Source organism: Heterodontus francisci, chromosome 35 (assembly GCF_036365525.1).
Source record: "Heterodontus francisci isolate sHetFra1 chromosome 35, sHetFra1.hap1, whole genome shotgun sequence".
NCBI classification, from domain to species: domain Eukaryota; kingdom Metazoa; phylum Chordata; class Chondrichthyes; order Heterodontiformes; family Heterodontidae; genus Heterodontus; species Heterodontus francisci.
This window is the reverse complement of record NC_090405.1, coordinates 44,085,296-44,112,924: the sequence shown is the minus strand read 5'-3', so window position 1 is coordinate 44,112,924 and position 27,629 is coordinate 44,085,296. Positions and strand designations below refer to the sequence as shown.

The 27,629-nt window shown below is 43.4% G+C and overlaps 1 protein-coding gene across 7 annotated transcripts in view; it reads left to right on the top strand.

The window, feature by feature from the left end:
- LOC137350649 (CUGBP Elav-like family member 4) overlaps nucleotides 1-27,629 on the top strand; it is an 856,190-nt gene that overhangs the window by 786,733 nt on the left and 41,828 nt on the right. For all 7 annotated transcript variants that reach the window (XM_068015445.1, XM_068015439.1, XM_068015443.1 and 4 more), the window contains one exon: nucleotides 20,465-20,614. In XM_068015445.1, coding sequence (XP_067871546.1) covers nucleotides 20,465-20,592 — 128 coding nt within the window. In that variant the 3' untranslated portion in view covers nucleotides 20,593-20,614. The remainder of the gene's footprint in view (nucleotides 1-20,464; nucleotides 20,615-27,629) is intronic.

The following is a 27,629-nucleotide window of genomic DNA, read 5'->3' as shown; positions in this document are numbered from 1 at the left end:
ATGGGTAACTTCATGTATGTTTGCACATGATAAACTGAAGCACAATGAAATATTTAGCATAAGCCATCTGCAATGTGAGCGAGGTGGAAGAGGTGAAAGAAATGAGTCAGTCTGGTGTTTTTGAATGATACGATGTCAAGCTATGGATGGTCCATAAGGATTTTAAAGGTTAGCCTTTATTGGGGATATCAGTGACCTGACAGCAAAGCCCAACATTCTCTACAAATATTTTTCAATCCAATTTTTTTTCCTGATTCTCTCTGGAGTACAATTTCTTGGGCTCTCTGCAGTTCTTCAGTCACTTACCTATGTTGCAATATTTGAGATAGTGAGCTGTATCGGGGTATTCATTAGGAAAAGGCATCACAGTTCAGCCTGGTCCTGTCTGCACAGGCATACTTTCCAACAAGAGATTGCACGAGCTCGAAAACATGGCTGATTCCCCCCACCTAAACAATGATCATAATTGTATGGTCATTGTCAGTTTCCAAAACTAGGGGCCGTCAATATAAGGTAGTCACTAATAAATCCAACAGGGAATTCAGGAAAAACATTTTTCCCCAGAGAGTGGTTAGAATGTGGAAGTGGCTATCACAAGGAGGAGTTGAGGTGAATAGTATAGATGTAATTAAGGGGAAGCTGGATAAACAGATTAGGGAGAAAGGAATAGAAGGTTATGCTGATAGGGTTAGATGAACAGAGGTGAGAGGAGGCTTGCGTGGAGCGTAAACGGCAGCATAGACCAAATTTCTGTTACAACCAGGTGAGGAAGGGATCTAGGGCTCCCCTCTTGGCCTTTTCCTGGTTTGGCCATAACAGGGTTTAAATTGTAAACCACAGTGTTTTTAGCTTCCCCTTAGTGAGTCCTTGCTCACTGCTCTCTAATTGTAATTGTAAAGGAATCAATCAGGCAGGTTTTCTCAGATTTAAACAAGAAAGGTGTAAGTTTATTAACCTTCATGCAGTTAAACTTACTAAAAATACATGATGCAACCACGCTAGCTTGCGATAAACACACAAACACACAAATAGATACAGAGGAGGAGAAAGAATTAATTGAAGTAGTAGATGGAATTCAGTTACTGATTTTGGGCTGGATGATTGAAGTTAAGTCTTGCAGTTCTCGTTGGGGCCCAGTGCACACTTTCAAACTTGTTTAGCTGGTACCAGAAGGCTGCAGGGTCTTCTGTCTTGAGGCTTAAATTACTTCTGGGGGTCCCTGGCATGAGAAAGAGAGAGAGAGATCTTGATTCCCTTTCGTCTTCAAACTTTACTGTGAGCGCATTTCAATCAACTCCATGTTGACCAGCAGGTTAGTCATGTGACAAGCTCTTTGTTTGAAACAGCATCGCCTGCGATGTTTGTTGATTCTTCAAAGCTTATCAGACTCACTCAGTCAGGGGAGGTGGGGGTGGTGGGGGGGAATGCTGGTTCTTATACCGATAATGACTCTTAATGTCTTTTGATCATCACTATTGACAAAACCCATATGGCTAACTGAATCAGGGAGTACTTCCATGTCTCTCAGAATGCCAATGTGAGCCATGTTTTCAGCCACTGCTCTGTGGTCCTTTTAAACAAGTTCCACATGACAAAATTAATATGTTTCCATCTGGCAGGTGTGGTTTCTGTCACACCTCTACCTCCGGCTGAATGAAATGTGACATTAGGGGGGAGCATTTTATTATAAAGTACAGGAAAACACACATGCATTTCTCTCATTCATTCTCATTCATTCAGAAATCTTAAAATTGTTGCAGCCTGTCTTTCCTTTGTAGCAGTGCTGCTTTAAACTGCCCCTTTTCTTGAGGTGGGTCTGAGATAGGTACGTGTTGCCCAAGGGGTTTCAAGTTTCCTCACTATCAGCCTGCACTATATTGGGAATGGTCATCACAATAAACATGAGATTTTTGGGGAGGTTTGCAGGTTGCACATTTCCATGATTGTCTCAGGTGCTTTTGTTCCTGTTAAGGTCTGCAGGGAGATGTTAGATTTAACTCGCTCTTTTTGGAGTTCTGATAATGGGAGTTGGCATTGGATCCACTCTGATCTCTCTTTCAGTGCTTTGATGAGTCAGGCAAGTGCTTTTTACTTTAGGGTATGGTTGGTTCCCTTTTCTCCTGACTGTGGGGGATGATTCTTTATTAATCTTTCCTTTGACCTCTGGGACATTCCTGCTTGTAGGTATTTGTCCAGATTCTACTGCACTCCCCTGCAGCACTTCGACTAGGTGAGGCATCACCCTCACAGTTTCTCTGCCCTCTTGAGGACTTTCTTTGTCCCTGCAGGTTTCTGTAAATGCTGTTAGCAACTCTGGTGGGGTGCTTCTGGTGTCTGCAGTTACATAGGAGGATGTGGGGTCTACTTTTTCCAACATTTCAGGGTTGGCTGACTGGACAGCAGGGGTTTTTAAATGGGAATCCTCTCAGACTTCCTGTAACCTGTCCTCTTTGTCCCTTTTTCCCCTTTCCTCTCTAGCTTTTTGCCAGCCCTGTGCCTGTCTGTCCCCTTTTGTTCTTGGCAGGGGTCCCTTACAATTCACCAGCCCTCTGCTGGAGGATTTCCCAAAAGCCGATACAGGCCTTAGGGGTGCAGGTTTCACTGTAGGTTGGGGTTTCCCCTCAACCCGGCACATGTGGCAACTTCTACAATACTCCACCACATCTTTGTGGCGTTTTGACCAGTCAAACTGCTGTCTTATGCGGGCTTTGGTTTTTCATATACCGACATGTACAGCCACTGTAATCTCATAGGCCATTCTTAATATTTTTTTCTGGTAACTCTGCGACACCTCTAACTGGTGAGCCACTGTCCACTCTTTGCTCTCAGGTCTGTGAAGAGAACTCCATTTCCTCATCAGTACCTCATTCTTTAAATAGTAGCAATCAGGGACTCCCTCTGCTTCAATTTCAGTCTGGGCAGCCTGTTCTAACTCTCTCAGTACTGGGTTGGTTCTCTGAGCCTCAGCTAGGGAAGATCCATTTAATCCATTCCCTGGGTCCTCTAACTTTCCAAAGAAAGTCTCAGACAAGCAGACCACATTGTCATCTACCTGCAGTGCCATTTCAGTCTCCTCGGGAGAAGCTGGTTTGTCTTGGCCTGATCCACTACACATTCAGGGGAACTGCAGGGGACCGTCTCCTGCCACTGCCCTGTCTCTCAGACCTCCTGCGGTCTCTCCTTCACTACTGGGGAAGCTACCACCTTCACCCCCGCCAGATCATTACCTATGAGTAGGTCAACCCCATCCACAGGCAAACTAGGGACAATCCCTAAGGGCACCTGTCCCGAAACTAGGTTGCACTCCAGGTGCACCCGGTGTAAAGGTACGGGCAAATACTTCCCTCCAACACCATTTACCACCATTCTGGTGTTTACAGAACTCTCTGGGGGAAAGGTCAGGCCTTTTCCCAGTACACGCGATATAGGGCGGCACAGTGGCGCAGTGGTTAGCACCGCAGCCTCACAGCTCCAGGGACCCGGGTTCGATTCCGGGCACTGCCTGTGTGGAGTTTGCAAGTTCTCCCTGTGTCTGCGTGGGTTTTCTCCGGGTGCTCCGGTTTCCTCCCACAAGCCAAAAAGACTTGCAGGTTGATAGGTAAATTGGCCATTATAAATTGTCACTAGTATAGGTAGGTGGTAGGGAAATATAGGGACAGTTGGGGATGTTTGGTAGGAATATGGGATTAGTGTAGGATTAGTATAAATGGGTGGTTGATGTTCGGCACAGACTCGGTGGGCCGAAGGGCCTGTTTCAGTGTTGTATCTCTAATCTAATCTAATAGTGGTCCCTGTATCGCTGAGTATTACTATGGGCTTGCTTGCCCCACCTGAGTGTTTTGGGGTTACTCTTCCTTCAGGCACAAAATCCTGATAACCTTCAGGAATCCTCTTAAACTTTCCTGCACCCACAGCAGTATGTTTTCTGGGTCTTACTATTGCTGCAGTTAAAGCCACAGCTTGTTCAGCTGTGTTTTCCATCAGGGTCCCTTCTCCTGCACTGAGCGGGTGTGCCCTGATTAACCCTACAGGCTTTCCCCATAGTTTCCAGCAGTCAACTCTTAGATTTTTTTTATTCGTTCATGGGATGTAGGCGTCGCTGGCTAGGCCAGAATTTATTGCCCATCCCGACTTGCCCTTGAACTGAACGGCTGGCTAGTCTATTTCAGAGGGCAGTTAAGAGTCAACCACATTGCTGTGGGTCTGGAGTCACATGTAGGCCAGACCAGGTAAGGACAGCAGATTTCTTTCCCTAAAGGACATTAGTGAACCAGATGGATTTTTACAACAATCGACAATGGTTTCATGGTCACCATTAGCCTAGCTTTTTAATTCCTGATTTATTCATTGAATTCAAATTTCACCTTCTGCCTTGGTGGGATTCGAACGAGTGTCCCCAAAGCACTAACCTAGGCCTCTGGATTACTAGTCCAGTGACATCACCACTATGCCATCGCCTTCTGCCCAGCTTTATTATAATGGAAGCTCACAGGTCTCTGGGTCTCACTCCTAGTTGCAGCACTATCCTTTTTGGCTGGAAGAGGGCCCCCTGCGTGTCCTGCCTTTCTTTCTCTCCCAGGACTGCTTGGGCTGCTATCACCTTCCCACCCTTTGTCCTTTCCAGATTTGTGGGGGTGACTAGGAAAGGTTATCCCCTGGGGAACTAACTTGTATATTAGAGCAAACTCATCAGCCACAACTGTGGTTTGCCTCACTCCATGTACTTTTTGTTCCTCCACATGGGTTTGTATGGAGAGTGGGAGAAAGTTTTTTAAATTCCTCTAGCAACATCACCTCTCTGATGTTTTCATTACTGGGTTGAACTTTAAGAGTCCTCAACCACTGGTCAAAAGTCAGCTGCTTACTTCTCTCAAACTCCAGATAAGTTTGATCAGTCTGCTTCCTGAGGGTTTGGAACTTTTGGCAGAAGACTTCCGGTACTAGCTCATTTGCCCCGAGGATAGCATTTTTTGTCAGTTCATAATTTGATGAACTCTCATCTGGCAACAGGGAATAAACCTCATTAGCTTTTCCAGTTAGCTTGCTTTGTTATAAAAGAGGCCAGTTCTCAGCTGGCCATTTTAGCTGCCTTGCCAGTTTCTCAAAAGGCACAAAAAATGCTTCCACATCTTCTTCATTGAATTTTGGGATTCGTTGAGATAGTTTTAACAATTCTGTACCCAGCCCTGAATTACACTTCTCCATATTGGCCATGCTTTCACTGAGGTTACTCTGTCGCACCACCGCCACACCCCCCCCCCCAGTTAACTCAAGCCGCTTAGCTCTCTTTCTTCGCATTCTTTCTGGAAGGTTCTTTCTCTCTCTCTCTCTCTCTCTCCTCCCTCTCTTTGTCTTCACGTTCCTTCTGGAAGGCTCTTTATTTCTCTCTCTCTCTTTCCTCAAATTCAAGTTTCCTGTGTTCCAATTGTATCTTTGCTAGCAGTACCCCGTCAGAGTCTATTTTTAACCCTGTTTCTGCTTCTACAGATTCAAGGGAAAAATGGTTGGCCACTAGCCTTAGGAGTTCAGACTTCCTAGCCTTGCCATGAACAGTGATCCCACACCTCTCAGTCATTTTCCCCAACTCCTCCATAGACAGTGCTTTTAAATTATCCCAAGTTACTTCACCCTGGCTTGGGGAGCTACTAATTTCAGTCGCAGACATGTTAGTATTCAATCACACACAACCACAAGAAAACCTGCATTGAAATCTTGTTGATTGGGAACAATTTGGCTTCCTACTTCCAATTTCTCTCGTTTGTCTGTGGGTAAAATCCAGGATGGTAGCCCGCAAATTTCTGTTACAACCAGGTGAGAAAGGGGTCTAGGGTTCCCTCTTGGCCTTCATCTGGTCTTACTGTAACGGTTCAATTTTAAACACACCATTTTTTTTAACTCCCCATTCGTGAATCCTTGTTCACTAACTTCCAATTATAAGGCAAAGGAACTAGCCAAACAGGTTTTCTTAGGTTTAAAGAAAAAAGGTTGAATTTTATTAAACTTAAACTCTAATTCAGTTAATGCCTATAGATATGCAACATGCCCACCCTAGCATGCATACGCGATGCACACATGCAGATAGAGACAGAAAAGAGCAGAAGAAATAAAGTGGAAACATTTGAGGCAGTATCTGAAGATGGTTTTGGTTACTGTTCTTTGAGCTCGTGTAAAGTCCTTGATTTTTGTAGGTAGGTCTTGCTTTTTGTTGGGGCCCAGTATTCTTCTTAAACCTTGTTTGAGGTAGGAGACTTTTCTCTCTTGAAGTTCTTGTGTCCTCAATGAGTCCAGAAGCTTGTGAGAAAGAGATGGGAGCAGACAGCAGAGGTCTTCTCACTCCAGGAATAAACAGTCTTTCTCAGTTCAAACTCCTTGTACAATTTGGAAAAACCCAGGTTGCCAAGCAGGTAAGTCATGTGACTAGCTGGTCTGATCACGTCTGTTTGTGGATTCTCTTGTCTTAGTCGACCCTGGAATGTCTCTTCTTACACACAATACCTGATGCTCAAAGTCAATTGTGGGTTACATTGGAGCAAGGAATAGCCCCTTTGTCTCCCCAAGCACTGTCTGTTAGTATGCAAATGTTTTTTTCCAGCCACGGCTGTCTGTTTAACAAGTCATTTCCTCACTCCAGCAACAGTTTAAAATCAATGTTCATATGACAAAATTAATATGCCTCATTCTTGACAGGTGGGGGCCTGCATGACAGTTCTCATAACTCACAGGTATTTGTAACTGGGGAATTACACTGAAGATTTAATGCAAAATTATACAGGAATTATTAACTGAACAGAATTGCCTCAATGATACTAAGAGGCACTTCCCTCATGAAAATATAATCAAACGAGTATGAAAGGAAGCAATGTGTAGACAGTTCACTCCAGAGAGGCACACCAGATAAGCCCCATAACATGGAATAGGTTGTAAACATTTGGAGAGGAGGTGAGGAAGTCACGGAGTAGTGGTTAGATGAAGCCTAAGCAGAAGGATATTGTTGATGGGGTTAGATGAAGCAGGGTGGGAGCAGACTTGTGTGGAGCATAAACACCACCAAAGAGTCACTGGGCTGACTGGACCGTTTTTGTGTTGTAAAATCCAAATAATTTGAGTGTCATGAGCAGCTTTACAACTGCCCTATCACCCCTAAATGTAACTCTATGTTTGGTCAAGGTTGGGTCTTAAGATTGTACATTTTAAGTGGAAAAGTTGAAGGAGCTTCAGATATATTGGAATATATGAAAGGTAGCAGACTGCTACCTTCCCTCACTGTATTCTTCTATTCTCATTTCTCTTCATGAAGACATGAGGATTCGGAGCTTTGATTGACATTGCTCTCATGAGGACTCAACAGCGATGATAATTGCTAGTTTATCTACAAACGTGTACACAGGGGGACTTGCTATTAAGTGCGGTAATTAACTCCTATAGAAACGATAGGTGTGTTGCTACACAAAGAGATGGATTACTGAGGCCGAAACTGTTTTGGGCTCTGCCCTTTCTGAGTAATTGCTTTATGGTTTCGCTGTGAAGGAATTGGGTGCTGCAGTGTGGTAGCCTGTTTTAATCTTTGGGACCTGGGTTTGAACCCAGTCCAAGCAGCAGGGATAAGCACCAACTGTTTCTGTTTTCTTGAAGGCTCTTATATGAAATGAGTTTGGGCACCCAACTCAATTCCCCAGTGGGAGAAGATTCGCAGAGCTTGCCAATAATAAGGTACCCTGGCATCTTTAGCATTCTTGCCTATTGAGGGGGATGTTAAAAATACCAGGATGTGATGAGCAGAGAGTTCACCATGACAAGCGCTCTACCCTGAGGACACACCTCCATATTTGTCACTTGTCTCCACGCTGTTTGTGGGATTTTGCTGTTCACCTCTATTTCATTCCCTGTAAAGTGATTTGAGACATAGCTGAGAGGCACTATAGAAATAAAATTCTTTCTTTGATGACTATCTTAGAGACTGCAAAGAGTCAATGGGGAAAAATGGAGACTATCTGGTACAATTGATTGTGCTTTTCTGACAGTGAGGAACACTCCCAGGTTACAGTGAGATGGAGACAAGGGTTGTTCAAAATGGGACGTTCTCAGTCTCGCGATACTAACAATCTTCTGTTAGCTTGGCTTGGTTCACACCTCTGGGTCATAGTGGGCTGGATTCTATGAGCCCGCCACCAATCCCAGCAGCGAGCTCCCGCCAAAGAGCCGCTGCAATATTAAGCACGGCAGCTCATTTAAATAGTCGGGGCGGCCTGCTCCCTCCCCCCTGGGCAAGTCACCTGGAGGAGGTGGGCTGTCCATCCTTGGCAATGGCATCAGCTGTTTGTGCGCAGGTGCTGGTGCCATTTTTAAAGTGCAGCCAGCCCTGCTGGCTTATTTAAAGAAATATACACCAAAATTAAATACATACATTTCTTTTGTCCCTTTCCCACCCCCGATAACAATTATGATAACTATTTGCCCTTGCCCCCCCCCCCCACCAAAACACTTAGCTTTGACATCTGACCTTCCGCCCCTCCCCCCCAAACTGCACAAAGTTTAAGATTCAACCCTCCCTACCATCCCCTGCACCCATCACGTGTATTTGATCACCCCAATGCCCTCCCCATGTACTGACAAGTGTACCTCCTGCCCCCTCCCCACCAGTGACGCGCCTCGTGTCCCCGGACGGGGATCTGAAGGTGCGGGAGTGCCAGCCGCCCCGTCAAAGATCACAGCGGGCCCTCAAGATCTAAGGTAAGTGTATGTAAATTAATTAATTTTATTGATTTGAATATTCAAATTGCGGTCCGGTCGTCCAGCGGCGGGGGAGGGGGGTGCTGGGGTACCGCCACGGAGCCTCACTGCCGCCGGGAGGATCAGGCCAGGCCCTGCTGGTGTCGAGGTCCGTGGCAGACCTCAAAAGGAGCCATCTTCAGGACCCCCCCCACCCCCACCACCACGGATCAGGTCGTTAAAGGCTTCTTAAAACGCAGCCCAATGTGCTTGGTTTCGCCCCACTCTAGGAGGTTCAGTTTAACTTTGGGCGATGTTGAGTTAGCTGCCGATTATGAACCTTGCCTAATGTTCCTTTTCATTGACTTTTTGATAAGATGCCACATCAAAGGTTATTGCAGAAAATAAAAGCTCATTGTGTAGGGTGTAACATATTGACATGGATAGAAGATTGGCTAGCTAACAGGAAATAGAGAGTAGGCATAAATGGGTCATTTTCCTGCTGGCAAGATGTAACAAGTGGTGTGCCACAGGGATCAGTGCTGGGGCCTCAACTTTTTTACAATTCATATAACTGACTTGTATGAAGGGACCAAAGGTATGGTTGCTAAATTTGCTGATGACACAAAGATAGGTAGGAAAGTAAGTAGTAAATAGGACATAACAGGGCTACAAAGGGATATAGATAGGTTAAGTGAGTGGAAAAAGATCTGGCAAATGGAGTATAATGTGGGAAAATGTGAAATTGTCCATTTTGGCAGAAAGAATAAAAAAGAAGCTCGGAGATGCAGAGGGATCTGGGTGTCCTAATGCATGAATCACAAATGATTAGTATGCAGGTACAGCAAGTAATTAGGAAAGCTAATAGAATGTTATCATTTATTGCAAAGAGAAATGAATACAATAGTAGGGAGGTTATGCTTCAGTTATACAGAGCATTAGTAAGAGTACATCTGGAGTACTATGTACGGTAGTCCTTATTTAAGGAAGGATGTAAATGCATTGGAAGCAATTCAGAGAAGGATTACTTGACTAATACCTGAAATGGGTGATTGCTTTATGAGGAAAGGTTGGACAGGTTCGGCTTGTATCCGCTGGAGTTTAGGAGGGTAAGAGGCGACTTGATTGAAACATATAAGATCCTGAGGGGTCTTGACAGGGTGGATGTGGAAAGGATGTTTCCCCTTGTGGGAGAATCTAGAACTAGGGGTCACTATTTAAAAATAAGGGGTCACCCATTTAAGACAGAGATGAGGAGAAATTTTTTCTCTCAGAGATTCGTGAGTCTTTGGAACTCTCTTCCTCAAAAGGCAGTGGAATCGGAGTCTTTGAATATTTTTAAGGCAGAGGTAGATAGATTCTTGATAAGCAAGGGGGTGAACGGTTATTGGGGGTAAGCAGGAATGTGGAGTTGAGACTACAATCAGATCGGCCTTGATCTTGTTGAATAGTGGAACAGGCTCAAGGGGCTGAGTGGCCTACTCCTGTTCCCAATACATATATTTGAATGTTAATGCAAAGGTAAATTGAGTGTATATGAACAACTAATTTGATATCACAAGTTTTACACGATCTCCCAAAGTTTAAATGACTCCTTTAGGAGTCTGGGCTTGTCATCTAAACCGTTAGTCGAGTGCAGTACTGAAAGAATTAGTTTAGTTTAGTTTAGAGATACAGCACTGAAACAGGCCCTTCGGCCCACCGAGTCTGTGCCGACCATCAACCACCCATTTATACTAACCCTACACTAATCCCATATTCCTACCACATCCCCACCTGTCCCTATATATTTCCCTACCACCTACCTATACTAGGGGCAATTTATAATGGTCAATTTACCTACCAACCTGCAAGTCTTTTGGCTTGTGGGAGGAAACCGGAGCACCCAGAGAAAACCCACGCAGACACAGGGAGAACTTGCAAACTCCACACAGGCTGTATTATCAGAGGTAAAATCATTCATGTGCGATCTTAAATTGAGGCCCCATCATGTATCTGTTAAAGATACCAGGGTTACTTGGAGCAGAGCGGTCACCTGGCAAACAGCGCTCCTTGAAGTACTTCCACCAAAAACAGGTGGGTTGTCATTTGTCTCATTCCCATTTGTGGGATCATACTGTGCTTTGAGACAATTATGAGAGGCGCTATATAAACAGAAGTCTTTCCTCTTTTTGCTTGTGCAGGTAAAAGTCTTTTTTTCCCCCAAAATATACTTTATTCATAAAAATCTGAAAAAAAAGCATTACAAAAGAGTTCAAAACAGCACTAAGTTGACATTCCAGAAAGTGCAAAGTAAATCAGTTTTCTTCAATACAGCAGTGAGTTGCCTCACAACCCTTCCATTCTATTTTAAATGCCATGTACATTTTACAGCAAAAGTTTATTTGGTGTATACAGCCCGAGGGGTTTTCCATGGGTCCAGCCCCTCAGTTCGCTACGGCAAGAGGACCTTACACAGTGGTCTTTCCCCATTGAGCCTTTGCGGCGGCTGCCCCAAGCTTTAGTGCGTCCTTCAGCACGTAGTCCTGGACCTTGAAATGTGCCAGTCTGCAACATTCGGTCGTGGACAACTCTTTGCGCTGGAAGACCAGCAAGTTTCGGGCAGACCAAACAGCGTCTTTCACCGAATTGATGGTCCTCCAGCAGCAGTTGATGTTTATCTCGGTGTACGTCCCTGGAAACAGCCCGTAGAGCACAGACTCCTGTGTTACAGAGTTGCTTGGGATGAACCTCGACAAAAACCACTGCATCTCTTTCCACGCCTGCTTTGCAAAGGCACATTCCAGAAGGAGGTGGGCAACTGTCTCTTCCCCACCACAGCCACCTCGAGGGCAGCGTGCAGAGGCAGTGAGATTCCTGGCGTGCAGGAAGGACCTGACGGTAGAGCCCTTCTCACCACCAGCCAAGCTACGTTTTGGTACTTGTTGGTAAGTTCTGATGATGAGGCATTCCACCAAATGACTTTGGCAGTCTGCTCGGGAAACCATCTGACAGGATCCACCATCTCCTTTTCCCGTAGGGCCATGAGGACATTCCGTGCAGACCACTGCCTGGTGAATTGGTGGTCAAAGGTGTTTTTCTGCACAAACCTTTCCATGAAGGATAGGTGGTACGGCACGGTCCAACTGGATGGAGCGTTCCGCGGCAATGTGCGGGCAAAAGTCAACAAAGTAAAAACATACGGTAGCGTCACAGCTAAAAGTGCTGCCTCAAAATTATGCGTGTATTGGGCCCAACAAAATTGACTTATTGGTTGTTAGTAGTCCAGTACTTAGTCACGTAGAAATGAACAGCTCAAAAGTTGCAAAAGATGTCAATGAACAACTAAAAAACCTGACCAGTTTGAGCTGATGGTTCTGCTTCGTTTTCTTCCTTTGTGATGCATGACCAGAGGGAGAGTTACTTTAAAAGTGCTCCATGCTAATCAGGGACGTTGCAAGGGGAGCCAATCAGGCGGGTCTGGACTGTGATGAGGGATCACCTGCATAGGTATTTGCTTGACGCTGGATAGTAGAAAATATTATCTTTTATAACCCTGCAAATAACTGAGTCAGTGGAAGAACACTTGGGTGGGAGAAATGTAAAATAAGTTCTTGCATCTTAAGCAAGGGGGTTGGAGCAAAAACAGAATGATCTTACAATGTAAATAACTGAGTTTAAGCGATTTGAGGAGCAAAGAACTATTTTGTTTGCATCTAAAGCAGGTTTTGTAGAGTGATATGTTAATGGTATTACAAATATTAGGGTAGATTTTACAAATAGTAGGGCCTTGAGGACATTGCGTGCAGACCACTGCCTGATGGATTGGTGGTCAAAGGTGTTTTTCTGCACAAACTTTTCCACGAAGGATAGTTGGTATGGCACAGTCTAACTGGATGCATGACAAGAGTGCAGATCAAAAATTCAGATAAGGAGATCAGAGCCCCCTGCATGATTTTTAGTCCATTCCATTATAAGTTCTGCACTTGAAACACTGATATGTACTCATTGGGACTTCTCCCTCCCCACTGCCATAACTCGTTGGAAACTCCATTTACATGCATGAAAGGAGTCTCTGCTGAACTTCCGCCAAAGTTATGCCAATGGAAGAGAAGTCCCAAGGACATTGCTGGTAGGAGTCTACCCAATGATATCTGTAGACTCCTGTAACTTTCAGCAGCAAGAAGGTGTGTGATAGTCTTACCTTGTGTCAGCTGTACGATATGTTGCTTCAGGGAAGTGTTATAGTAGTAGATGGACCACTGGTGTCTGTGGTGTTTAGGCTGTACAGTGGGACTCCAGGCCCCAGGCTGCCCATGAACGACATCACCATAGGTTCGTGGAACCTTGCTGTGCACAAGTTGGCTATCTTATTTGCAACATTGGAACAGTGGCTACATTTCAAATGTACTTCTCTACCCCGTAACGAATAAAAATGTTTCTGATAAAGATATGAATCCTGGATATTAATGCAAAGCCTAGAAGATGCTTGAAGTCCAGAGGGGAATGACAGATTAGCAGCTGAAAGGGGAATAAAAGTTTAACCGTGGTCCAATCTATGAGGAATTTGCTTGGAAATCAAGATCAATAGACCATAGCATGAATCTTAAGGAGCACTTGGCATTTCGATAAAGAGTTCTAATATGAACACCCTCAGCTGCCCCACGTGCCCATCTGGAAACGAGGAGGCCGAGGTCCCTTTATGCGTAGACCAAAGAATTTTCTGAAATAATTTGGGAAAACAACTTGCATTTTGAGAGCTAGGAAAATATTGTCGTCGAGGTGCTGCTCAAAAGGGTAACATAAACATGCCTGCCCACCCAAAGTTGTAATTTGACCTGCTGTTATGTGATTTGAGCTATAAATGGCAGCTGGGAGCTTGATAATTCATGCAGTTAAGCACGGAGAGGCTCCAGCCAGTTAAAATGAGCTGTCAGTCACACTACTTGGTATCTCCATATCACTCAGCTCCGAATTTCCAGCAGTTCTGACCACAATATGATGGTAATACTTTATTCATAGTGTCAGGTCACGGAAAATGTCACCACCATCTTAAGACTGGAAAATGCATACTGTCCTGAATTAATTCCCTGGTCGCATGAAATCAAATTGTCTATCAACCATCAGAGAGCAACAGTATACTCCGCTTAGTCCTTGAATATTTGGACATTTCTGAATCCCTTCAAAATCCTGTTTATGCTGCTGGTTGGAACCACTCCAGTTTATTGTCCTTCAGTATCAAGGTAACAAGCTGAGTTGCTCTCTTACAATGCAATGCCAGGATGAAATAACTCTATCTCTCTTTCCAATTGTTCTCTTTAAATGTCCTCATTTATCTCTCTTTCTCTCAATCCCTCTACCAATTTATCTCTCTCAACTCTCTTCCCATTTTATCACTAATTCTCTATATCCATCTCTATTTCATCCCTATCTATCATTCCAACTCTAATTCTCTAACTCTTTCCCTCTCTCTCACCATTTATCTCTATCTCTCTCATTCCCTTTATCTTAACTTTCTAGTTGTCTCTTTCTCTATCTCTCCCGTATTTAGTAATGCAGTGCTGTGGAGCCCCTTTGATCAGTCAGATAACAGAATCTAGAGATTCGTGCTCCTCTAACCAACCACCTGATCACAGAACCCAAATACTAACAGATTATCTGTTGATTATCCCCACCACCTCTCTTGACTCTTCCGCTGTCTAAGTTGTCAGACTGCTTGTCCGACATCCAGCACTGGATGAGCAGAAATGTCCTCCAACTAAATATCAGGAAGACTAAAGCCATTGTCTTCAGTACCCATCACAAACTCCATTCCCTAGCCACCAACTCCATCCCTCTCCCTGGCAATGTCAGAGACCGAACCAGACAATGTGCAACCTTGGTGTAATAATTGACTCTGAGATGAGCTTCTGACCAGATATCCAGGCCATCACTGAGATCATCGCTTCCAAACGCCATAGCGCATCACCTGACGTCATTCCTGCCTCCACTCTACTGCTGTTGAAACCCATATCCATGCCTTTGTTACCTATAGACTTGACTATTCCAATGCACTTCTGTCCAGCCTCCCACGTTCTACCGCCTGTGAATTTGAAGTCGTCCAAAACTCTTGTTGCCCATATCTTAGCTCACACCAAGTCCCATTCACCCATCACCCTGTACTCACTGACCTACATTGGCTGTTAGTCAAGTAATGCTTTGATTTTAAAGTTCTCATCCTCTCTTTCAGATCCCTCCAAGGCATCGCCCCTCCCTCTCGCTGTAATCTCTTCCTGCCCTACAACCCTCAAAGATATCTCCCCTCCTCCAGTTCTGGTCCCTTGATTTTTCCCAATTTTAATCACTTCACCATTGGCAGCCATTCCTTCAGCTGCTGAGGCCTAAGCTCCCGAAGCCTCTCCACCTCTCTGTCTCTGTTTCCTCCTTTAAGACGCTCCTTTAGCCTACCTCTTTTGACCAAGCTTTTGGTCATCTGCCTTGATATCTCTTTATGTGGCTCGGTATCAAATTTTGTTCGGTAATGGTCCTGTGAAGCATCTTGGCACATTATATCATGTTAAAAGCACTATATAAATGCAAATTGTTGTTGTTATTGCTGTTTGTGGAACCTTGCTGTGCACAAGTTGGCTATCTTATTTGCAACATTACAACAGTGGCTACATTTCAAAAGTACTTCTCTACCCTGTGCCAACAGATCAAATGAAGGTTCGTAAATTGTGATTTCCAGTATGTGATCTTAGTATGTGAAGATTCCCCTCTAAGAGCACAGATTCATAAAATTGACACTATCGTGTGCTTGTTTAGAAATACCAGTTGTGAGATGTTATTTCAAACTTGTCCTTGCTGGTTTTCAACATTGGTTAGCACAGAAGATGTGAGCTAGCTTAAAACTAAAATAACCTCTTATAAATGAGTGCAGAACTCAATGACAACCCATGGTCAAACTCCACAGAGATCTTGTCCAACTTCACTGAACCTTTGTGACTGACTACCAAACTAAAAGTTAGAGTTCCCTGGACTCTTGGGAGCCACCTGCCAATAGCAAATAGAAGCCAGAATGCCTTTGAATCTCATCATCTCAAACAAGTCACAAAAGAGTCGTCCTGGCTGGAATTTTCCATTGGGCGGTGGGGGGATGTCCCGTCCCCTGGCCAAAAAATCGGTTGCGAGCCCGCCCCCACTGGGCCTGGGGAGCCAGACCAGATTTTACACTCCCCAGGCCCTTAATTGGTCTTGGGCGGGACTGCCAGCTCATCTGGAAGTCCTGTCTAATGGAGCTGCCAACCAATCAGCGGGCCAGCAGCTCTTAGTCCCAGCAGCGCCACCAAGAGCGGTGGCCATTGCTGGGACTACACCCAGCTTCAGGAGGAAGATGACGGACAGTCCCGGAAAAAAGATAAGTTTTTCGGGCCTCACCGGGGACAATCAGTCGGGCCCTGGAGGCAAGGGGGTTCGGTTAGGGGGTGCGGGGAAGTGTTGTGCGTTGGGGGCGGCTGGGGCTTCAGGGTCTGCCCTCCACGGGGCAGAGGGTGCCCGATCAGGAGGGCCCAGCCCCAGCCCACCAGAAGGCTGCCTAGTTTCATCAGGCGGCCTGTCTGAGGCCTCAGCCACCCGCCAGCCAAAGGTAAAGCACCTGTGGCAGCGGGCGGAGGCCCTCAAGTGACAATTAATTGGCCACTTAAGGGCCTTGATTGGCCTGGGGCAGGCGAGTCATTTCTCACCGCCACTGCAGCAGAGGCGGGGGCACGTCCCTCCCCAGCCTCCCACTCCATTTTATGCCCTCCACCACCCCCCCCCACCACCACCACCCCAACCAACAGCCTGCTCATTTGGGGGGGCGTAAGATTCCATAACCCACATGCGATCCAAAATCCATTGGGTCGTTTTCAGTTCTTACTTTTCCTTCATTCCATTGTTCTTGGGGTGTGGGCAACGCTGGCAAGGCTGCATCTATTGTCCATGCTTTAGTTGGTGGTTGATTTGCCTGCTTATTGAATTCCTGCAGTAGTGCTGGTCTCAAGTTAATGTTGGATAGGGATTTTGGCCTGCAATAATGAAGGGACAGCAGCACCTGTATGTGTCGTGTAGCCTGAAATAATTATGCTGCTCTGCGATCTTTCTTACCAAGAACCTTCAGCAGCATTGAAAGGGTCGGCTAACCCCAACCCAAAATCAAAGTGTTCGAGATGCGTCCATCTTCGGCATTCACTTTTGATCTTCATTTCTAATTAAATAATCATGAATTAATTTTTTTTTTTGGTAATTTATGATATAATTGAAAGCAGATGACCAGGATTATTCGACCGGACTTAGAAATTATACCTTTCTAACATCACTCAGCGAATTATGTCCCATTTCTTACTGCTCCCCATTGATAATCCCACACCACTCAATCATTAAGGATGACGGAATATCACACCATCTCCTTTTACTGTTGTGCACCAGACCCAGCCCTAATGAGCTCAATGGGATGCTATTACAACCTCATATTAATAACTAAGGCCAGCTTTTAGAGGCAGGAAAGTGAACATGACTCCTTGGACAGTTGTAGGACATGTTACTGTTAATCAGGACCATCGCACACACTTTTAGTGGTATCTGGCTACTAATAATGACTGGAGGAAGGTGACAGATGGTCACCCTTGGACTGTTTCCATTAAGCTGGTTACTAATAAAACTGAGAAGTAAAAATTTTGGAATGCCTAATGGTGTTCTTGTTCTCCCTGTTTGTCAGACATAAATTAGCTCTCAGCCATGGCTCAGTGGTAACTCTCTGAGTTAGAAGTCATGAGTTCAAGCACCACTCCAGAGACTTGAACACAAAACCGAGGCTGACACTCCAGTGCAGTATTAAGGGAGTGCTACATTATTGGATGCACTTTCTTTCGGATAAGACATCAAACCGAGGCCACACCCGTCCTCTCAGGCGGACATAAAAGATTCCATGGCAGTATCTTGAAGAAATGCAGGGGATTTTTCCCCCAGGGTCTGAACCAATATTCATCCCTCAACCAACATCACAAAGAAACTGATTATCTGCTTGTTATATTATCGCTGTTTGTGGGTCCTTACTGGACACAATTTCGCTGCCGCATTTTCCTTCATTGTAAGGTTATAAGAGTGACTATACTTCAAAAATGTACTCCATTGGCTGTAAAGCCCTTTGGGGTTTCCGGAGGTTGTGAAAAGTGCTTTCTTTCTTTAAATTGATATCCCGTTACATTAATCCAGACTTTAATAGAGACTTCAATGGGGTGAAAATCAGGTGGGTTCTATAAAGCGTGGCGGATCTGCTATGCTAGGTTGAGGTGAAGACAAGACTCCCCATTGACTCCAGCTTCACAGTATAAATCAGACATGACATGCTCATGGACACAGTAAGTTATCCTCAAGCCAGGAGGCAATGGGAGAGAAAAACATGAGGGCCTTACTGGAGAACTGTTATCAAGGTTTTCTGTTTATAACAGGATATAAAATAGCATGAATTTGGTGAGGTCAGGCTCCTGTTGTGGTGCCTGACATAATGGAATGCGAATTGCGGATGGACATCAGATGCCGATTCTACAGACCACTATCCCCTCAGTGAGGCACAATTTTGAGTGTGGGCCCTCCCAGAATTGACTCTATTATCACCTTTTTTTTAAAATTAGTTTTTGTTTACAGCTAGCAGTATGTTTTCCTGTTAATTTTCATGAAAAGGCATACAATGTTCTTCCTCATGTCCATTTCATTAAAAATAGCCAGTCAAGAATAAATGGGGCACCTTCCTCACCACTCCCGGGTCTTTTTAAACAGAAAGCCAATGCAATTGCATTGGCCACTCCAGGGATTGCACAGTGAACTTCTGCTCAAAAAGCTTGCATTCCAAACCCATTCTTCTCGGTGGCTGGGTTTTTGCTAAAATCCAGTCAGGCCAATGGACAGAAGACTTGGAGATGTCATCTGTTTCTCAGGAGTAGGGAAGGAAAAATGAGCAGCTCAGAGAGGCAACGGTTCTGCCCCTTTGGATAATGCCAACAAAAGCCATGGCGCAGTTTAAAAGCTGTCCCATCCAAATCACCCAGTTTGAAGAAGGATGAAAGATAGTCACAGTATGACGGATGATTATGTAGAATTTACAGCACAGAAACAAGCCATTCAGCCCAACTGTTGATGCTCCACTGGAGCCTCCTCACATTCCTACTTCATCTAACCTTATCAGTACAGCCTTCTATTCACTTCTCCCTCATGTACTTATCTAGCCTCCCCTTAAATGCATCTATACTATTTGTCCTAACCAATTCATGTGGTAGCAAGTTCCACATTCTAACCACTCTCTGGCGAAAGATGTTTCTTCTGAATTCCTTATTGGATTTATTAGTGATTATCTTATATTTATGACCCCTAGATTTGGTTTCCCCCACAAGTGGAAACATCTTCTCTACGTCTACCCTTCATCATTTTAAAGACCCTCTATTATGTCACTCCATCAAACCTCCTCTGTTTTATAGAGAAAAGAGGGCCAGCCTATTCAATATATCCGATAGGTATAACGTCTAAGTTCTGGTATCATCCTTGTAAATCATTTTTGGACCCTTTCCAGTGCCTCTGTATCCTTTTTATAATATGAAGACCAGAATTGTGCACAGTACTCTCAAGTGTGATCTAACCAAGGTTCTTTACAATTTTAACATAACTTCTCTGCTTTTCAATATTAGTCCTCTAGAATTAGGATGGAACATAGATAAAATATATTTATTTACATCTTTCGTCATGTCTCAAAATCTCACGTATGCAAAGTATGTGTGTCACGCTAGCACTAGTTCAAATATCATACTCACATATCACCACTGAATAAATAGGGAACCTGTCAATGCACAAGTGCACTTCAAAGAAAAAGTATTGTTTAAAAAAAAAACAATGGATGAAAGAAAGCCAATCATTTCCTTCTGACATTGATAACCTGGCTTCACCTCTGTTGTGATGAGTCAGAGGTGTGTAAGCAGCCTCTGCTGTAGGGAACAAGGAGATTACTAAATCTTTCGCTTCTGCTCAGTTATATAAAAGCAAAATACTGCAGATGCTGGAAATCTGAAATAAAAACAGAAAGTGCTGGAAACACCCAGCAGGTCAGGCAGCATCTGTGGAAAGAGAAGCGGAGTTAATGTTTCAGGTCTGTGACCTTTCATCAATTCAGTTCATCAGTGAAAGGTCACAGACCTGAAACGTTAACTCTGCTTCTCTCTGCTGTGTATTTCCAGCACTTTCTGTTTTTATATCCCTTCAGATCAGTTTCTGGAGGATGGGGCTGTAATGCTGTAGCATAGGGTTCATATTTATCCCCACTTAAAATTAACTCCCCTGAGAAGCAACAATTAGTCCCTAATTTGACTTTATGTTGTTCTTCCCCCAGAGGTAGCCATGGAGTCTTCAGGGGCCAGCCCACTTTGCGCATCTTAGCAGCTTCCCTCAAGGCATTCCTGTTACATTTGTTCGGAAGGGGGTGGGGGGCATATTCTTGCACTCACGCTTTGTGCGTTATGTGGTGTAACCCTCCGGCCATTATCAGACGACGTGCCATGAGCAACGTCTTGAGAAAACACACGAATAAGCGGACGAGAAGGTCGGTGTGGCGCTCATGGGTCATGAGGACCAGGACAAAAAAAAAAGGTCAGGTCTTTAAACTGAGGATGTGATTGACGTTTGTGTCTGAAACCCTGGCCATTACCTCAGGAACCTCAGAACTAGGCAATCAGTAGATTTCACCATTCTGAAATGTATCTTTTGCTATTTCCAGGGTTTGTGAGTTTTGACAATCCTACCAGTGCTCAGGCTGCTATTCAGGCTATGAACGGCTTTCAGATTGGAATGAAGAGGCTAAAAGTACAACTGAAACGGCCAAAAGACGCTAACCGACCATACTGACCTTCCCAACGCTCCTAAACAGGTAGACATCCCAGCACTGTGTGAGCATGGAACATGTTGCTGTTGACATGGCAACACACAGTGCTGCAATATTACCACAGGTTACTCACTGCAGCCATACAGTAATGTGAATGTCAGAGTATCACTTGCTTTACAAAACAAAAATAATCCGGTCACAGTTAAAATAATTAGAAAAGTGTACTTGTCACATTTTGGGATTAAGCCAAAACAAAAAGAGAGTTGCTCTATGTGAAAGCCGAATTAATTCTGATCGATATTGCAAAGTGTCTTCATCAGTAAGTGCAGCTTAAGTCAGGAATGGTGATTGGGAATGTTACTTGTGCAGTTCAAGGAAGCGTTAAGACTGAAGATGTTCTCGTGAAAAGATCACTCAGGCTTTCTTTGGTACACTCCCTTTGAGCCTCCAGCATTTCTCTCCATCCTATTTTATTCCCTCCCCCACCTTCGAGACAAAGCAAGTTAAAAAGGGTTTTGTTGTCTCATGGGCAGCTCAGCGCTGGCACCTTCTTTGCCCAGTGGTGAATGGGCAGCATTGCTTGTGCGCCCGCTCACTTAGTCCATGTCAAGGATGTCAGAAAGCTTCAGCAAATCATCCCCAAATCTGCGAGCGTTGTAACAGAGGAAATTGCGTCAAATGGCATTTGCAGCCTTCCGTGTTTTCACAGACAAGCTCCTTCCACATTCCACTCGAAGTACAATCACTTTTTTTTAAAAAACAATTTGACTTTCTCTTCTCGTGATGTAGGATCTTGAAACAATATTTCTGTCTCTAAGATTTTTTTAAAATGATTTTTGCAGGAGACAAATACAGTGACAAAAAATGGCAGCTATTTTGGGTGTTGTGTGTGTGTTAATAGAAGTGTGTTTATTTGTGGGTTAGTAGGAGTGTGTGTGTGTGTTTATTTGTAGGTTAGTAGGAGTGTGTGTGTGTGTTTATTTGTAGGTTAGTAGGATTGTGTGTTAATTGTAGGTTAGTAGGAGTGTGTGTGTGTGTTTATTTGTAGGTTAGTAGGATTGTGTGTTTATTTGTAGGTTAGTAGGAGTGTGTGTGTGTGTGTATTTGTGGGTTAGTAGGATTGTGCGTTTATCTGTGGGTTAGTAGGAGTGTGTGTGTTTGTTTGTAGGTGAGTAGGAGTGTGTATGTGTGTGTTTATTTGCAGGTTAGTAGGGGTGTGTGCGTGTGTTTGTTTGTAGGTTAGGAGTGTGTGTGTTCATTTGCAGGTTAGTAGGAGTGTGTGTGTGTGTTTATTTGCAGGTTAGTAGGAGTGTGTGTGTTTGTTTGTAGGTTAGTAGGAGTGTGTGTGTTTGTTTGTAGGTTAGTAGGAGTGTGTGTGTGTGTGTTTATTTGCAGGTTAGTAGGAGTGTGTGCGTGTGTTTATTTGTAGGTTAGTAGGAGTGTGTGTGTTTGTTTGTAGGTTAGTAGGAGTGTGTGTGTTTATTTGCAGGTTAGTAGGAGTGTGTGTGTGTGTGTTTGTTTGTAGGTTAGTAGGAGTGTGTGTGTTTGTTTGTAGGTTAGTAGGAGTGTGTGTGTGTGTTTATTTGAAGGTTAGTAGGAGTGTGTGTTTATTTGCAGGTTAGTAGGAGTGTGTGTGTGTGTTTGTTTGTAGGTTAGTAGGAGTGTGTATGTTTGTTTGTAGGTTAGTAGGAGTGTGTGTGTTTATTTGTAGGTTAGTAGGAGTGTGTGTGTTTGTTTGTAGGTTAGTAGGAGTGTGTGTGTTTATTTGCAGGTTAGTAGGAGTGTGTGTGTGTGTTTGTTTGTAGGTTAGTAGGAGTGTGTGTGTTTGTTTGTAGGTTAGTAGGAGTGTGTGTGTTTGTTTGTAGGTTAGTAGGAGTGTGTGTGTGTGTGTTTATTTGTAGGTTAGTAGGAGTGTGTGTGTTTATTTGTAGGTTAGTAGGAGTGTGTGTGTGTGTTTATTTGTAGGTTAGTAGGAGTGTGTGTGTTTATTTGCAGGTTAGTAGGAGTGTGTGTGTTTGTTTGTAGGTTAGTAGGAGTGTGTGTGTTTGTTTGTAGGTTCGTAGGAGTGTGTGTGTGTGTTTATTTGTAGGTTAGTAGGAGTGTGTGTGTGTGTTTATTTGTAGGTTAGTAGGAGTGTGTGTGTGTGTTTGTAGGTTAGTAGGAGTGTGTGTGTGTGTTTATTTGTAGGTTAGTAGGAGTGTGTGTGTTTATTTGTAGGTTAGTAGGAGTGTGTGTGTGTGTTTATTTGTAGGTTAGTAGGAGTGTGTGTGTTTGTTTGTAGGTTAGTAGGAGTGTGTGTGTTTGTTTGTAGGTTAGTAGGAGTGTGTGTGTTTGTTTGTAGGTTAGTAGGAGTGTGTGTGTTTATTTGTAGGTTAGTAGGAGTGTGTGTGTTTGTTTGTAGGTTAGTAGGAGTGTGTGTGTTTATTTGCAGGTTAGTAGGAGTGTGTGTGTGTGTTTGTTTGTAGGTTAGTAGGAGTGTGTGTGTTTGTTTGTAGGTTAGTAGGAGTGTGTGTGTGTGTTTATTTGTAGGTTAGTAGGAGTGTGTGTGTGTGTTTATTTGTAGGTTAGTAGGATTGTGTGTTTATTTGTAGGTTAGTAGGAGTGTGTGTGTGTGTGTATTTGTGGGTTAGTAGGATTGTGCGTTTATCTGTGGGTTAGTAGGAGTGTGTGTGTTTGTTTGTAGGTGAGTAGGAGTGTGTATGTGTGTGTTTATTTGCAGGTTAGTAGGGGTGTGTGCGTGTGTTTGTTTGTAGGTTAGGAGTGTGTGTGTTCATTTGCAGGTTAGTAGGAGTGTGTGTGTGTGTTTATTTGCAGGTTAGTAGGAGTGTGTGTGTTTGTTTGTAGGTTAGTAGGACTGTGTGTGTTTGTAGGTTAGTAGGATTGTGTGTGTGTGTGTTTATTTGCAGGTTAGTAGGAGTGTGTGCGTGTGTTTATTTGTAGGTTAGTAGGAGTGTGTGTGTTTGTTTGTAGGTTAGTAGGAGTGTGTGTGTTTATTTGCAGGTTAGTAGGAGTGTGTGTGTGTGTGTTTGTTTGTAGGTTAGTAGGAGTGTGTGTGTTTGTTTGTAGGTTAGTAGGAGTGTGTGTGTGTGTTTATTTGAAGGTTAGTAGGAGTGTGTGTTTATTTGCAGGTTAGTAGGAGTGTGTGTGTGTGTTTGTTTGTAGGTTAGTAGGAGTGTGTATGTTTGTTTGTAGGTTAGTAGGAGTGTGTGTGTTTATTTGTAGGTTAGTAGGAGTGTGTGTGTTTGTTTGTAGGTTAGTAGGAGTGTGTGTGTTTATTTGCAGGTTAGTAGGAGTGTGTGTGTGTGTTTGTTTGTAGGTTAGTAGGAGTGTGTGTGTTTGTTTGTAGGTTAGTAGGAGTGTGTGTGTGTGTTTATTTGTAGGTTAGTAGGAGTGTGTGTGTGTGTTTATTTGTAGGTTAGTAGGAGTGTGTGTGTTTATTTGTAGGTTAGTAGGAGTGTGTGTGTGTGTTTATTTGTAGGTTAGTAGGAGTGTGTGCGTTTGTTTGTAGGTTAGTAGGAGTGTGTGTGTTTGTTTGTAGGTTAGTAGGAGTGTGTGTGTTTGTTTGTAGGTTCGTAGGAGTGTGTGTGTGTGTTTATTTGTAGGTTAGTAGGAGTGTGTGTGTGTGTTTATTTGTAGGTTAGTAGGAGTGTGTGTGTGTGTTTGTAGGTTAGTAGGAGTGTGTGTGTTTGTTTGTAGGTTAGTAGGAGTGTGTGTGTGTGTTTATTTGTAGGTTAGTAGGAGTGTGTGTGTTTGTTTGTAGGTTAGTAGGAGTGTGTGTGTGTGTTTATTTGTAGGTTAGTAGGAGTGTGTGTGTTTATTTGCAGGTTAGTAGGAGTGTGTGTGTTTGTTTGTAGGTTAGTAGGAGTGTGTGTGTGTGTTTATTTGTAGGTTAGTAGGAGTGTGTGTGTGTGTGTTTATTTGTAGGTTAGTAGGAGTGTGTGTGTGTGTTTATTTGTAGGTTAGTAGGAGTGTGTGTGTTTGTTTGTAGGTTAGTAGGAGTGTGTGTGTGTGTTTATTTGTAGGTTAGTAGGAGTGTGTGTGTGTGTTTATTTGTAGGTTAGTAGGAGTGTGTGTGTGTTTATTTGTAGGTTAGTAGGAGTGTGTGTGTTTATTTGTAGGTTAGTAGGAGTGTGTGTGTGTGTTTATTTGTAGGTTAGTAGGAGTGTGTGTGTGTGTTTATTTGTAGGTTACTAGGAGTGTGTGTGTTTATTTGTAGGTTAGTAGGAGTGTGTGTGTGTGTTTATTTGTAGGTTAGTAGGAGTGTGTGTGTGTGTTTGTTTGTAGGTTAGTAGGAGTGTGTGCGTGTGTTTATTTGTAGGTTAGTAGGAGTGTGTGTGTGTGTTTATTTGTAGGTTAGTAGGAGTGTGTGCGTGTGTTTATTTGTAGGTTAGTAGGAGTGTGTGCGTGTGTTTATTTGTAGGTTAGTAGGAGTGTGTGTGTGTGTTTATTTGTAGGTTAGTAGGAGTGTGTGTGTGTGTTTATTTGTAGGTTAGTAGGAGTGTGTGTGTGTGTTTATTTGTAGGTTAGTAGGAGTGTGTGTGTTTATTTGTAGGTTAGTAGGAGTGTGTGTGTGTGTTTATTTGTAGGTTAGTAGGAGTGTGTGTGTTTGTTTGTAGGTTAGTAGGAGTGTGTGCGTGTGTTTATTTGTAGGTTAGTAGGAGTGTGTGTGTGTGTTTATTTGTAGGTTAGTAGGAGTGTGTGTGTGTGTTTATTTGTAGGTTAGTAGGAGTGTGTGTGTTTATTTGTAGGTTAGTAGGAGTGTGTGTGTTTGTTTGTAGGTTAGTAGGAGTGTGTGCGTGTGTTTATTTGTAGGTTAGTAGGAGTGTGTGTGTGTGTTTATTTGTAGGTTAGTAGGAGTGTGTGTGTTTATTTGTAGGTTAGTAGGAGTGCGTGTGTTTATTTGTAGGTTAGTCGGAGTGTGTGTGTGTGTTTAATTGTAGGTTAGTAGGAGTGTGTGTGTGTGTTTATTTGTAGGTTAGTAGGAGTGTGTGTGTGTGTTTATTTGTAGGTTAGTAGGAGTGTGTGTGTGTGTTTATTTGTAGGTTAGTAGGAGTGTGTGTGTGTGTTTATTTGTAGGTTAGTAGGAGTGTGTGTGTTTGTTTGTAGGTTAGTAGGAGTGTGTGCGTGTGTTTATTTGTAGGTTAGTAGGAGTGTGTGTGTGTGTTTATTTGTAGGTTAGTAGGAGTGTGAGTGTGTGTTTATTTGTAGGTTAGTAGGAGTGTGTGTGTGTGTTTATTTGTAGGTTAGTAGGAGTGTGTGTGTTTATTTGTAGGTTCGTAGGAGTGTGTGTGTGTGTTTATTTGTAGGTTAGTAGGAGTGTGTGTGTTTGTTTGTAGGTTAGTAGGAGTGTGTGCGTGTGTTTATTTGTAGGTTAGTAGGAGTGTGTGTGTTTGTTTGTAGGTTAGTAGGAGTGTGTGCGTGTGTTTATTTGTAGGTTAGTAGGAGTGTGTGTGTGTGTTTGTTTGTAGGTTAGTAGGAGTGTGTGCGTGTGTTTATTTGTAGGTTAGTAGGAGTGTGTGTGTTTGTTTGTAGGTTAGTAGGAGTGTGTGCATGTGTTTATTTGTAGGTTAGTAGGAGTGTGTGCGTGTGTTTGTTTGTAGGTTAGTAGGAGTGTGTGCGTGTGTTTGTTTGTAGGTTAGTAGGAGTGTGTGCGTGTGTTTATTTGTAGGTTAGTAGGAGTGTGTGTGTGTGTTTATTTGTAGGTTAGTAGGAGTGTGTGCGTGTGTTTGTTTGTAGGTTAGTAGGAGTGTGTGTGTGTGTTTATTTGTAGGTTAGTAGGAGTGTGTGTGTGTGTTTATTTGTAGATTAGTAGGAGTGTGTGTGTGTGTTTGTTTGTAGGTTAGTAGGAGTGTGTGTGTTTGTTTGTAGGTTAGTAGGAGTGTGTGCGTGTGTTTATTTGTAGGTTAGTAGGAGTGTGTGTGTGTGTTTATTTGTAGGTTAGTAGGAGTGTGTGTGTGTGTTTGTTTGTAGGTTAGTAGGAGTGTGTGTGTGTGTTTATTTGTAGGTTAGTAGGAGTGTGTGCGTGTGTTTACTTGTAGGTTAGTAGGAGTGTGTGCGTGTTTGTTTGTAGGTTAGTAGGAGTGTGTGTGTGTGTTTATTTGTAGGTTAGTAGGAGTGTGTGTGTTTGTTTGTAGGTTAGTAGGAGTGTGTGTGTTTGTTTGTAGGTTAGTAGGAGTGTGTGTGTGTGTGTTTATTTGTAGGTTAGTAGGAGTGTGTGTGTGTGTTTATTTGTAGGTTAGTAGTGTGTGTGTTTGTTTGTAGGTTAGTAGGAGTGTGTGTGTGTGTTTATTTGTAGGTTAGTAGGAGTGTGTGTGTTTGTTTGTAGGTTAGTCGGGGTGTGTGTGTTTATTTGTAGGTTAGTAGGAGTGTGTGTGTGTGTTTATTTGTAGGTTAGTAGGAGTGTGTGTGTTTGTTTGTAGGTTAGTAGGAGTGTGTGTGTGTGTTTATTTGTAGGTTAGTAGGAGTGTGTGTGTTTGTTTGTAGGTTAGTAGGGGTGTGTGTGTGTGTGTGTTTGTAGGTTAGTAGGAGTGTGTGTGTGTGTTTATTTGTAGGTTAGTAGGAGTGTGTGTGTTTGTTTGTAGGTTAGTAGGAGTGTGTGTGTTTGTTTGTAGGTTAGTAGGAGTGTGTGTGTGTGTTTATTTGTAGGTTAGTCGGAGTGTGTGTGTGTTTGTTTGTAGATTAGTAGGGGTGTGTGTGTGTGTGTTTATTTGTAGGTTAGTAGGAGTGTGTGTGTGTGTTTATTTGTAGGTTAGTAGGAGTGTGTGTGTTTGTTTGTAGGTTAGTAGGAGTGTGTGTGTTTGTTTGTAGGTTAGAAGGAGTGTGTGTGTGTGTTTATTTGTAGGTTAGTAGGAGTGTGTGTGTGTGTTTGTTTGTAGGTTAGTAGGAGTGTGTGTGTGTGTTTATTTGTAGGTTAGTAGGAGTGTGTGTGTGTGTTTGTTTGTAGGTTAGTAGGAGTGTGTGTGTGTGTGTGTTTGTTTGTAGGTTAGTAGGAGTGTGTGTGTGTGTTTATTTGTAGGTTAGTAGGAGTGTGTGTGTGTGTTTATTTGCAGGTTAGTAGGAG